The sequence below is a fragment of the Nansenia antarctica genome, assembly GCF_963989245.1.
Source record: "Nansenia antarctica genome assembly, chromosome: 3".
NCBI classification, from domain to species: Eukaryota; Metazoa; Chordata; class Actinopteri; order Argentiniformes; family Microstomatidae; genus Nansenia; species Nansenia antarctica.
Window position 1 is genome coordinate 29,254,490 of NC_137688.1, and position 13,396 is coordinate 29,267,885.

Below are 13,396 nucleotides of genomic sequence, written 5' to 3' on the forward strand. Positions count from 1 at the left end.
AAAAGCATAGTGCAAAGTAGAACAGTATAAACCATTATGTTTATAAATCTTTATGTTCATTTTTTGTTGTCACTCAACACACTACTGTACCATAAGCATATCTCATATCCGTAACATGATACGATAAGCCCGGGAGATCCTGAGGTCTGATTTGTTGACAATAATGAAGTGAGATGGATGGCAATAGCACAATAGAGTGGCCTTGCTCAGAAAGTACAGACTTGTTGAAGCTCTGAGTATAATTACTTGTATGACTGGGAGATGCTATCTATTTCTAAAACAAACAATGGAGTTCACTTAGTGCTTACCCCAAATAAAAGTGGCATGTTACCTGTCTTTTGATCAAGATGGAACTTGTCTGCGTTGGGGCCGTGCAGGGTGTATGCTACTTGTCCATTGGTGCCAATGTCAGGGTCGGAGGCAGACACCTTCAGTATGAACATCCTGGATGGAGAGTTCTCCATTACAACCTCTGTGTACAGCAACTGTGAGAGAAACAATGCTATTAGCGTCATTTGTATTATATCATGTTATACTCGTTTTGTGTGATCACATTTTTATAACAGTTGTATTAATAATTGTAAAAAACAAATAAATATACCAAATACACATTTCTACACAGTAAGTTTACATTAAATACCAGATAAATACCAGTAGTAACAGGATAGGTGAGAGGAAGCTTTACTTGTTTTCTATTTTCCATGTTTGGAAAGACTAAGGAGACAGAAAATAGTACAGTGTGCTGGACTTCAACCAGGAAACTACTGGTGTCTCACAGGAGAGTGTGCTGACATACCTGCTCACACAAGGGACTGTTATCATTGATGTCGAGAACATGGACCTCTACTACGGCAGGGGCCTGAAATCTTCCATCGGTTGCTGTTATCTTCAGAGAGTACTTGTCTTTCACTTCACGGTCAAGAGATTCTTTGAGGATCACACCCCACTCCTCTCCCTGTTGCACAATGGAAAACTGGCCCAACGAGTCTCCATCTAAACAATATTTAAATGCAGTTATTCCATTGTCACCCATTGCCTTGTAGTTGTGAAAAATCCTTTGATAATCTATCTGTCAGTCTATTCATTTTAATGTCATAAGCCTTGGTTAAACAAATTACCTTCAAGATAAATTAGGAATAGAGTCTTGAACAAATATTGTTCAGAGTAATTAGTGTGCTGATATTGAAATACTTGTCTAGCATCAGTGAATGTTGTAGGAGCTTTCACCCACCTGTAATGTAACATGAGATCAGTCTGTTGTCCTGGGTCACGTCCAGGTCAGTGGTGGTCAGTGTGACGATGACCTCCCCAGGCCTGCTGTTCTCCATGACAGATCCATGATACACCTCCTCAGTGAACTGTGGAGGGTTGTCGTTCTCATCCGTCACTGTCACCTCCACCAGAACCGAGGATGACAGCTTGACCTCTCCACCATGGTCAGTAGCCACCACATGGAAGCTGTAGAACTTTGTCTTCTCACAGTCCGTCTCTCTCAGGGTGGTGATCCAGCCACTCTGGCTGTTGATGGCGAACACCTCGCTGATGTCGTCATCCTCTGCCTCCAGTGTGTAGGTCACCTCCCCGTTGGTGTTGCTGTCCGGGTCGTTGGCAGTCACCTGGATGATGGTGGTGCCCACGGGCATGTTCTCAGCCAGAAAGGCCTGGTACGGGTTGGCCTCAAATACAGGCTGGTTGTCGTTCACATCTTGGACTTGGATGCTAACCGATACTAGTGAGGCTATATTGGTTCCGTTGTGATTGCCTTGTGCAATGACGTCTATCTGATACCACTTGGTCTTCTCATGGTCAATGCTCTTCTGGACAAGCAAGGTGCCACTTTCTTTGTCTAGAGTGAAAACCTTATCCCTGTTACTTTCCACAGTATTGCCATTCACCAGGCTGTATATGAGTGGCATATCAGAGTCGGCTTTGACCAACCCTATCTCTGTGCCCATGGGGATGTCCTCTGATGCGGAGAAGGTGTAGAGAGGCTCTGAGAACTTTGGCAGAGGAACCTCTGGTGGAACTATTTTGACCTGCACCGGAACCGTGGAGTTGTGAAACGGCAAGCCTCCATCCCGAGCCTTGACTTTGAAGTTCAATATCTTGTTCTCTAATCCTACCAGGCTCTCTTTGACATTGACAATTCCTGTGAAGGGGTTAATTTCGATGACATCCTCCGCCACCTCCTCCGCCTCATCAACGGTGTAGGTGACATCAGCATTTTTGCCATCATCCGCATCATAAGCCATGATCTGAATCACTGGGGAGCCTTTATTGACGGTGGACTGAATGGAAACTTGGTATTCAGATGCTTTGAACTGAGGAGCATTATCATTCTCATCTGTCAAAATGATCTTCACTGTGCAAAAAGCTACTCTCCCTCCACCATCTTTTGCCATAACCTTGATAGCGATCACTCTTTGGGTTGGATTTTCACGATCCAATGGCTGAGATGTTACTATTTGTCCGTCATTGTCAATGGCAAAGTTTTCATCAGCAAGTTTGTTGATGATGGTGTAGTCCACGCTGCCGTAAGGGCCGTCGTCCGGGTCGATGGCAGCCAGTCGGATCACACGTGTTCCTGCCTCAGCGTTCTCCGCTAGCTCAGCCTCGTAGATGTTTTGTTTGAAATAGGGGCTGTGTTTATTAGTGTTCATCATATCAATATTCACAGGGGCTGTGTTCTGAAAAACGCCATCTGATACCGCGACGGTGAGGTTGTAAAATCGTTCTAAATTCCTCTTGCAAACATTAGAGAAAGAAATAATCCCGGAGGATTCATTGATGGCAAAATATCTGCCCTCATTCCCAGAGAGAATTTTATATTGTAGATTATTTATATCTCTGGTGTCGGAATCTGAGGCTTGAATTTTGATGACAAAGTGACCACATTTGGCCATTTCATCCAATGTTGCTTCATAACTGGGCTCGCTAAAGCTGGGGGGGTTATCATTGACATCAGTCACGTTGACAATGACATATGCCTCGCTGCTCATGGGGGTTGTGCCATTATCTGTGGCTTTGATTTTCAAGTGAAAGTGCTGTATGTTCTCATAGTCCAGCACCTGCTTTGTAGTGATGAGTCCACTCAGGGGATCCATCTCAAAGAAGTCTGTCTCATTCCCCCCCGTCCCTAATATCTGAAAGGTTAAATCTTTATTCCTCCCAGAGTCCTGATCAGTGGCAGATATGTGTAATAATGAGGTGCCTATCGGTAGCCCCTCTGGTATATCCGCAGTGTATGTCAGTTTTGAGAAAACTGGGACATTATCATTTACATCTTCCACTTCTATTTCAACTGAGGCCTCTGAGAAAGAGCCTGTCACAGAGTCAGTGGCTCGGACCGTCAACACGTGCATTGTTTGGGTCTCATAGTCCAGCAAATCAGTGACACTCAAGACGCCTGTTTTGAAATCTAGGTGAAAGTTCTTGGAGGCATTCTCCTCCTCCAGATTGTAGATAAGCCGATATCCCTCAGGGTTTCTTGCTTGTACATGTAGGATGGTGGTGAAGGGAGATATGTTTTCAGGGACTTTCAGAGGGTAGAGCAAAGTCTGAAAAATGGGATTGGTGCGATTTCTCACTTGGATATTCAGCTCTGACACAGTTGTCCAACTGGGCACCCCCTCATCTGTAGCCAGCACAGTCAGCGAGTATTTATTTAAAGTCTCAAAGTCAAGAGGTCGTTGAAGAGACACATCGCCAACATAAGGGTCTATCCTGAAGAGATCAAAGTCCTCCTCCAGTAAATACATAATAGATCCATTTTCTCCAAGATCCCTGTCGGTTGCAGACACTTGAAAGAGTACATCCCCTGGGTCAATGTCTTCCGATATCATCATGGAGTAAGGCAGGTTTAAGAAAGTTGGTGCATTGTCATTGACATCATCTATGTACACCTTAACATGGGTTACTGCCCTGCCAGGTGGACTCCTCATATCTCTCACCTCCACCACAACATCATACACATCCTGTTCCTCTCTGTCAAAGGGGACTCCGGTGGTTTCCAGCACTCCTGACGTTTGTACTATTGAAAACCTGCCCATCGGGTTTAAAACGGAATATACCAAAGGCTCGTTCAAGTAGCTGCCTGTAGCTCTCAGTACAGCTAAAGTTTTGACAGATGTCACATTCTCCATGACAGTGGCTGCATAGAACCTCTGCTCAAATTCAAGATGGCTGCCAGTCACGTTGGTGACATTTATCTTGACGATAGCAGTGTCCTTGTAGAGACCATCGGAGGCTCTGACTACTAGCTGGTAAAACGGTTTAAAGTCTGACACACTGTTTATGGAGATGACTCCAGTGGAAGGATGGATCACAAATTCATTTTGAAGATTGCCCTCACTGATGCGGTACGAGACCACTGAATCGGCGTCATGCGCTACAACTTTAATGACCTCCATCTCTTTGACAGGGGGAGAGATGATGGAGGAGGTATACACTGATGCAGAGAATTTGGGAGGGCAGTCATTGAAATCTAGGACACGGATGGTGACTTTGGCAGGCTTCGCTGCATACAGTGAGGGCTCCCCAGAGTCCCGTACCTGAACACTGAAGCGATATTCAGCCTTGGCTTCAAAGTCGACTGCAGATATCAGAGAGAGTGTGCCCATGCTTGAATCTATCTTGAAGACTTTTGACGCCTCTGGTTCAAGTATTTGAAAGACCAGCAGAGCGTTGGAGTCTCTGTCTCTGTCAGAAGCTTGAATCACCAGAGGCGTATTTCTCTCTCCCATCACCATACTGTTTATTTGTGCAGACTCACTAATCTGGCCCAGAAATTCCTCTTGAAGGAAAAAAGGTGGGTTATCATTTTCATCTATCACATAGACATAAATAACAGCATCAGACGAGGCTCCAGCTGAGGTGGTGGCTTTCACTTGGAGCTGGTATGAGAAACACTCTTCGAAATTGAGGGCTTTTTTGACTGAGAGTAATCCAGTGTAGGCGTTCATGTGAAATGTGCCGTTAGGGTCTCCATCTTTAATCCCATAATGCATTGCGGATGGGCTGTTGGCAGAGACGGTTACCACTGGAGTCCCCAAAAGACTGGACTCACTGACCTCTGTGAAATACTCCTCAGAATGGAACTTAGGCGGGGTTCGGTCTGAGAGCCTGATGGTGATGTGGACAGAGCAGAGGTCACTGCGTTGTGGGAAACCCTGATCTGTGGCCTTCACAGTGAGTTGGTACTGCTCCTGGGGGAGGTTATCCAAACGCCTGGCAATGCTGATACTTCCCAGCTCTTTGTCAATCTCGAAGGCGCTGTCAATGTTTCCTGCAAGATGGACAAAAACAAACTTCATGAATGGATGATTTCAAAAACTGATACTGGGTTTGAATGTTTAATACTTGCAACACAATAGCCTACAAGAGAAATCGATCATGGAAGAATCAACACTCAAATTGATCATTATAGGCTACGCAAAGAGAGAATCAAGAATACCAGGCATCCTCTAAAACTGTGATCTACCTGAGTGGAAGGAGTAGCTGATCTCAGCGTTGCTGCCCATGTCTTTATCCAGAGCTCTGACACGCAGCACCTCCGTCCCAGTGTCAGCCAGGTTAGTGACGCTGCCTTCGTAGCGGGGGCTGGTGAAGGTTGGGGAGTGGTCATTGCAGTCCTCCACGTATATCACTGCTTTTACAAAGTTCCTTTTCACTGGGATCTCCTGATCACGTACCTGTGGATGTAAAGTGGGATGGTAAGGACAGTGTTGCTGTTTCATTGTCATATACTGAGGAATACAACTTAGCATTATTTAACTTATGTATATAACCTATACAGAGGTATACAACTTATTATATATATAGTATATATATATATATAGTATATATGTACATACATATATATCTCTATCTATATCTATATAGATAGATAGATAGATAGATAGATAGACAGACAGACAGACAGATAGATAGATAGATAGATAGATAGATAGATAGATAGATAGATAGATAGATAGATAGATAGATAGATAGATAGAATGTATGCTAACATATGGACATATCTGATTAACAGAAAGAGATGTGTATCTTTCTAATGTTACATGTATTAGACCTACCATCACAATGAGTGTGTGCATAGAAAGCTTCTCATAGTCCAGGCCCTCGGTCATGACCAGCACACCACTCTTGGGGTCCAGATGGAAGTACTTCATGCTGTCTGGGTGGACACTGCTGTGGATGGAGTAGATGACCCTGCTGTTGATGTCCTTGTCCTGAGCACTGACGTGGAGGATGTCCTTCCATGGAGCCGTGTCCTCTGGAACTCTCACTTCGTACAGGTTCTTCAGGAACATGGGCCGATGCTCATTCATGTCCAGCACACGTATGTATGCCTTGATTGAGAGTCAAAGGACAGATGTGATATAGGAAGTAGTAGGCCTACAGTAGGCCCGTTTTGAACACAAATCCTGTAGTAGCCCGACATGTCAAATGTGACAGCAGCTGGTACAACCGGGAACAAGTCACCAGCCAATCAAAATATTCAGACATTTATTCTGAAAAATGTAAATACATTTCAGGGTTGTTGAAAATCAATGACACACTCGCTAGTCAAGCCAAAACATTGCAGTGCAATGGATTCAGTGAGTAATTCCCACTACTCTACACTGACTCTACACTAACTAGGTCGTTATTTTCAGAATAGAAGTCTGTACATTTGGTCGGTTGCTGACTTGTTCCCTCTTTCACTAGCTGCCGTCACATTTCTGTATAACATTTTTAAAACTTTCATGACAAATTGACTCTACCTTCCTGAGCATTTGATGATGATCTATAACGGTCTCACCTGTGTGATTGCAGTCTGATGCCCGTCTGTAACCCTCACTGTCAGATTATAGTTGGATGTCTTCCCTGCGTCCAGGGGTCTGGCGATCACAATGGTCCCTGAGTTCCTCTGAATGTCAAAGTCCTGATCCTCATCTCCACCTGACAGGAAACAGATTAGGAATAAATCAATCAATGTCCCAATTATTTAGCCTTTCCCTGAAGTGTGGAGTCATGCACGGCCCCACATGGATATAACAAAGGACTGGTGTAAAGATGTGGTGAAAGGGCTCACTTCAGGGAAAGCGGTAGAAAATTACACAGCATCTGTCTGTGAGATTCACTCATGGAGACAGGCTCCATGGGCCCTGGGGGACTACAGAGTGAAAGCCATGGACATACTGTGGCAAAGCCATGGACATACTGTGGGATCCAAAACCAAAATGAGTTGGATGTGGTTGGTGGACATTCATTTCTGCAGACTGCACTGTGGACAGTTGTTTTGAGCATCTTGAAACTACAAGTTTAGTTTCAAGACTACAATGGAGCCTGGCTTGAGCCTGGCTTGGGCTGGGGAAGATGAAACAGCACCAACCAGACAAGTTCCAGGTATGAGAGGGAGCACTGCCATGTATTGTTCCTTCTGGACACTGTGTGTGTGTGTGTGTGTGTGTGTGTGTGTGTGTGTGTCTGCATGTGTGTGTCTGCGTGTGTGTCTGCGTGTGTGTCTGCGTGTGTGTGTTTGCATGTATGTCTGCGTGTGTGTCTGCGTGTGTGTCTGCATGTGTGTGTCTGCATGTGTGTGTCTGCGTGTGTGTCTGCGTGTGTGTCTGCGTGTGTGTGTCTGCGTGTGTGTCTGCGTGTGTGTCTGCATGTGTGTGTCTGCGTGTGTGTGTGTCTGAGTGTGTGTCTGTGTGTGTGTGTCTGCGTGTGTGTCTGCGTGTGTGTCTGCGTGTGTGTGTCTGCGTGTATGTGTCTGCGTGTGTGTGTCTGCGTGTGTGTCTGCGTGTGTGTCTGTGTGTGTATGTCTGCGTGTGTGAGTTTGCATGTGTGTCTGCGTGTGTGTCTGCGTGTGTGTGTCTGCGTGTGTGTCTGCCTGTGTGTCTGCGTGTGTGTCTGCGTGTGTGTCTGCGTGTGTGTGTCTACATGTGTGTATGCATGCGTGTCTGAGCAACAACTGAATAAACACTAATGTAAATGAGTGCCTCATCTCATCTCACCAATTTGCAAGCTTCAGGACAATCCATGTGCGCAACCAATGAGCCATTCTCTCCATGCTCAGCCATGTATGTTTTAATGACAGCAAACAAGGTCACTGGAAAGGGGGCCCCCTGTGTCCAAGTGTACCAGAATACAACACAATTGTTTAAGGGGAAACATTTGGCAGTAACACGCGTTGAACAGACGCCTGAAACAGTAGGGGTAAACTCATGCTTGCTCTTCCAGATGGTGTTTATTAAGAAATCCACCTTTTGAAGGGTCACAAGCAGAAGAAGCTTTCCCTTTAGATATGACTAGTGATACCATGGGAAAAATAGAATATTTAAACTTCAAACTTCTCCCACCAATATTTGGATTCTCCTCGTTTGAATAATTAATCAAATGTTTAATTTGTTATATCGACATATACTGTACTATTACTACACTACACTATACTGTGTTTAATGCACAAATTAGAGGTCTCGACGGAGCCTTTGAGAGGGAGACAGAGAAGAAATGTATTGTTTGAAGATCTCTCTGTGTTTAATTTGTTTATAATCAATACATCATTATTTTATTTATACAGGGTTATACGGATGGGGGTCTGAAATACAGATGCGTCAAAGGACATACATTATGGAAGACTAAAGAACTGGAAACTTTAGAATTCTATTGATCTGTAGCAGAGCAGAGCCTCCCCCAGCCACTTGCTTTCATTTGGGAATATTTTCACAAACAGATTTTGGTCTGGCATCTGGTATTTATTGAAACTGACTATTATAGTGCAGAGGGAAAAACGTATTACTGATAATCTAATCATAAACAGTCAACACTCACTGATTTGCATCAAACTATTTCTGCATGAACCTCTTTCTAACAATCATATTTATATAAATCAATGTCTCATCCACCGTCTGAAGCAGAATTCTAGTTCGTTGTGAATTATGAGGTTAGGAGTTCCTGCAAACTAAAACACGATAACAAGACATTCACTATCAGTTGAGTGATTTAGGTGTCCTCATTTTTTCATAGTAATTTAACTGTCAGAGACCTAGATTGCTGATAATGCAGGCTTAGACTGATGGAGACACGGTCAAACAGGACAACCTGAGCAGATCTGTTTTGCTTCACTGACACCATGGGGACTGAAAGTAGATCCATCAGACGCATCGGGCCAGGCCTGGGCAAGGGCCTCTCCTCTAGCTCTCTGGCCCATCATCAGAGGAGCTATGCTGGTGCTCTCCCCTGGCCCGGACCATATGCCTCCAGCTGAGATCTTATCTGCCACGGAGGCCTGCTCTGTTCAACAGCACACTGACATGAGCACATTGATCTACCACCATCATCGTTTACCCTACGCTGAGCGCAGAGAAACATAGAATCCCTGCCAGGATCTCATCCAAATTGTACTCGCCGCCTTTGCAGTGCTGCTCACAATCTTTTACTTCTCACGTTTTGGGTTATATAATTATATTATTATAACTGTGTGAAATGTTTGGCTGATCAAAATGAACATGATTTGAAACAGTCATTTCCTCACTTAAAAGACAGCCACAGTAGACGTCATTCTTAGACAACTAATAGAAAACTACAACTAAAGCAATATCAACTGAATAACATTTTATTTTTCTAAATATCACTGGCTAACAGATCAAAAAATAAAATAAAAAAACAATTCATTGCACGGCCTCATCAACACATCATACATGGCCGGGCTCAAAGGCCTCCTCCTCACCTATGATGTCAAACCAGCGCAGTCTCTGTGTCTCCGTCATGATGATCCCCACCATGTGAGTGACGGGTTCCGTTTCCATGACAGCGAAGGTAAAGTGGGGCTCATCAAAAGTCAGGGCCTCAGAGGTGGGCGGCGGCTGGGGTACCCATATCACGTCGAGGCGTGCTGTTGATGACCTTGTTGGACTCCCATGGTCTGTGGCTTTTATCTACCCGAGGAGGGATATGGAGAATGTACTGTTATTGAACTGTGGTAAAAGTTTGTGCAACTATAAACAGTATATGTAAGATCATGTGTGGTTACATAATAGTAGTAGTAATAGTTTTCATGTTGACAACATGACAACACCAATTTTCTGCATTCACTCCCTCCCAGAATTGGAAAGCCATGAAAGAAAAACAGACTGAACAAAAATAGGGTCAGCACACTCATATGCCGCCATTGGTGTGTGAATGTGTGTGTGAATGGGTGAATGAGAGGTCGTTGTAAAGCGCTTTGGAGCAGCCTTGGAGCAGCAGAAAAGGCGCTATATAAGTGCAGTCCATTTACCATTTAACATTTACCATATGCTCCTCCACATACATTCATTGGCCACATTTGAAGATGTGGTTTTGATTTCACTCAGAATCAGGAAACATGACTGAAAACAGAAAACATGGCTGCCTTGGAATGTGTTCCATCCTACCGTGAGGATGCTGTAGTTGCCTTGCCAGAAGTCCCCTCGTGAGGTCACCAACCCACTAGTTGGATGAATGTCAAATCTCTCATCCAGGTTGTCCTGGAGACTGTAGGTGACCTGGGCGTTGGCTCCCTCATCGTCATCTCGGGCAACCATACGGCAGGCTTCCTGTGGCTCGGCCTGACCTTGCTGTTCTGGGAGTTTGACCTGGAAGAGCTTGTCAGTGAATCGGGGACTGTTGTCGTTCTCATCCAGGACCTGGATCACCACGGTGGCAGTGGAGCGCAGGGCGGGAGCACCGTTATCTGACACTATGACCTGAGGCAAGGGAGTTGGGGTTAGTTAGGCTTAACAGGAAGATAGAGGGGTTGTGGTTGTGTTGTGGTCTGGATTTAAAACACTGCTTTGGAGGACAATGCTCTTCTGCATCTCATAGAGACAGACTAGAGAGACAGCAACCTGATCTCATTGACCATACGTAAGAATTTTCAGGTTTTTCATGCCTCAGATTACAACCTAAGTTTATGTATGCTTGACCACATGAATTATGGCTTGTGTGACGGTTAGGCAGTATGAGACATTAACTTTGAGTCGTTACGGTTAGGGTAAGTTGCCAGGGAAAGGCATTAGCAAATATTAGCATAAACGATAAAAATAACTATAACATTGGATGTTATCTGTGGCATGAACAATGACATGTCTGTATCTCGGGAACATGTGTCCGTATCTCGGGATGAGCAGGTTGGAGATAGTTATATACTGTAAGTATGTCTCATCGAGTGACAATAGCACATTGTAAATCACAGCAATTTTTAAGAACAATTTTATTTGTTGAGATAACAGAAAGTACCGATCAATTATAGCCTCTTTGCCTTTTTACAATCTAACAGAAAATAAAACCGAAAAAAACTATAAACAACAAAAAAGTTTTGTTTAGATTGATTAAAGCAGTTGTCCTTACCTCAACAGTATGCTCAGATTTGTCTTCCCGATCCAGAGTTTTCAGAGTGCTGATCACACCTAAACAAACACAGACACAGACACAGGACAGGATCATCAATGATAGTCTGTCCCACATGGATGGCACACCTGTTTCTGAGCTCCAGGCTGCCAGTTCACTCTTCCCACAAGAGAAATCTGTCGTTGTAAGTGTGTTTATCTAACTTTATGGTATACGCTAAAGGGTACCTTGGGACACTTCCAAAGTTAATTAACTTCATGGTGTTATGGTTTATTACTCAACCATTTAGGACTATAGGACTATGGCATTTAACACACGCCTTTATCCAAAGCGACTTACAACAAATTGTTTGACTAAGTAAGTGAATCATCTATCCACCAGTCATAGCAGAAGAAAGTAATCTATGCTTGGCCGAGGGGCCATTGGCCGTCGTAATGCTAGAAGGACGGTTTCTTTTTTTTTCTTCAAGGAGGGAGGAGGGAGCTGGTATGATTTCAAGGTCAAGGAGGGAGCTAGTATGGTTTATCTACTGATATGGCCATTTGGTAATAACCCATACTACCATACTACCCATTCTATGTAAAGCCAATTCCCATGCCAATGTGTACAGCTGTGTGATCAAAAACCTTGCACAACTGGTTTACGTGACTGGTTTGTGAGCTGTTTGTGTCGAAATCTGGGTGAGGCTGGGATTCAACACATCAGGGTGCAGACAAAACAGGCATGAGAAACATTAGTTTAACCAGCGCCCAAGGAGACCCCTCTGGGGGTAATTATAAAGGTGGGTGTTGTCAGTGAGTGGAGACTCCCCATTGGGGAGCATTTAGCCTTTATGGCACTCCAAACAAATCCTGCTGGGCTTTTATGGCAGACGTTATTTAGGCAGGTGAGACACATTAGAAAGTGTGCTTTTGTCATTAGCAATTTAAAAGAGGGGAAAAGTGGGAGAAAGCATTTTTCTTTTATTTGTCTGTTGTCTCACAATGTCAGTCTTCCTATATGCCGTTGATTCTTCTAGCTCACAATGTTGTACTTGTTAGAGGGACTACAGGGACTTAACTGTGGCTTACAAGGACTGCACTATTGATGCTGTATATAATCTTATGGCTCTACACACTTTTGAATCGAAAGCTTAGTCAGACACCTCGTCAACTGTGAGTCACCTCTGTCCTGCTCAGACATGAGAATAGCAGCTCGCACTCAGAAAGTCTCCCAACAACTTACACTATTAGAATGTGTCCCATTGTTGCATGAGCTGAGGTTTCACCTATTGCTTAAGTCTTATTTTACCCATACGTAATGTACTTTAAGTCTGCCAGTGGAGGCTCATGGAACAGAATATATATGCTATTTAGCTGCTATTTAGCTATTTACCATTCCTCATTCAATTATTATTAATAATAATAATAACTTGGATTTGTATAGCGCCTTTCATAAAACCCAAGGACGCGTTACCTAATTAAATTAGGTAAAATAATACCTAAGCAAAAGGTGCAACCATTCATCATTCAATTCCATGCATTACAATGTTCCCACTGAATTCTACCTCCACCAGCCTCCCTTGAAGCCTCATGTGCAAAAATAATAAGGGTTCTTGACAAAAGTAATTTGTCAAAGTAAATATACCATAGCTAACTAGAACATTTATGAAAAAGTCATAACAAATTGTACAAATAGTATTCTAAGAAAGTAAGGAGTTCTAGGGAAAACATAATTTGCTATTCTAAGCACAAACACAATTGAACTCACTAAAACTAGAACTAGTTTACCTAAACAAAAGACCCATTTACAAGGGACCTGTCTTATTATTACCGTGGCTGCTTCTATATATCATTGAATCTATTGTATGATGCCCTCTCTGAATTAATGGAGCTTCTCTTCCCTTTAATCCTTTGGTGTTGGGCTTGGGTGGGGATCCTGGAGCAACGAGAGATTAGTAGCTGAGGATGGACATGTACAAGCTTGCGACGCAACTCTAAATTGCCTGTACTTCAAAGCCCACACTGTGTGACACGCATTCAACTGAATATGAAACTGTCAGAGA

General features: G+C 43.7%; 1 protein-coding gene across 1 annotated transcript in view; it reads right to left on the minus strand.

Annotated features, from left to right (window-relative positions):
• Positions 1–13,396, minus strand: part of fat2 (FAT atypical cadherin 2) — a gene marked incomplete at both ends in the record, with an annotated part of 39,162 nt that overhangs the window by 21,069 nt on the left and 4,697 nt on the right. The window contains 9 exons of the mRNA XM_080527145.1: positions 332–485; positions 797–993; positions 1,232–5,284; positions 5,480–5,690; positions 6,072–6,347; positions 6,800–6,939; positions 9,713–9,920; positions 10,398–10,709; positions 11,353–11,411. Coding sequence (XP_080383271.1) covers positions 332–485; positions 797–993; positions 1,232–5,284; positions 5,480–5,690; positions 6,072–6,347; positions 6,800–6,939; positions 9,713–9,920; positions 10,398–10,709; positions 11,353–11,411 — 5,610 coding nt within the window. The remainder of the gene's footprint in view (positions 1–331; positions 486–796; positions 994–1,231; positions 5,285–5,479; positions 5,691–6,071; positions 6,348–6,799; positions 6,940–9,712; positions 9,921–10,397; positions 10,710–11,352; positions 11,412–13,396) is intronic.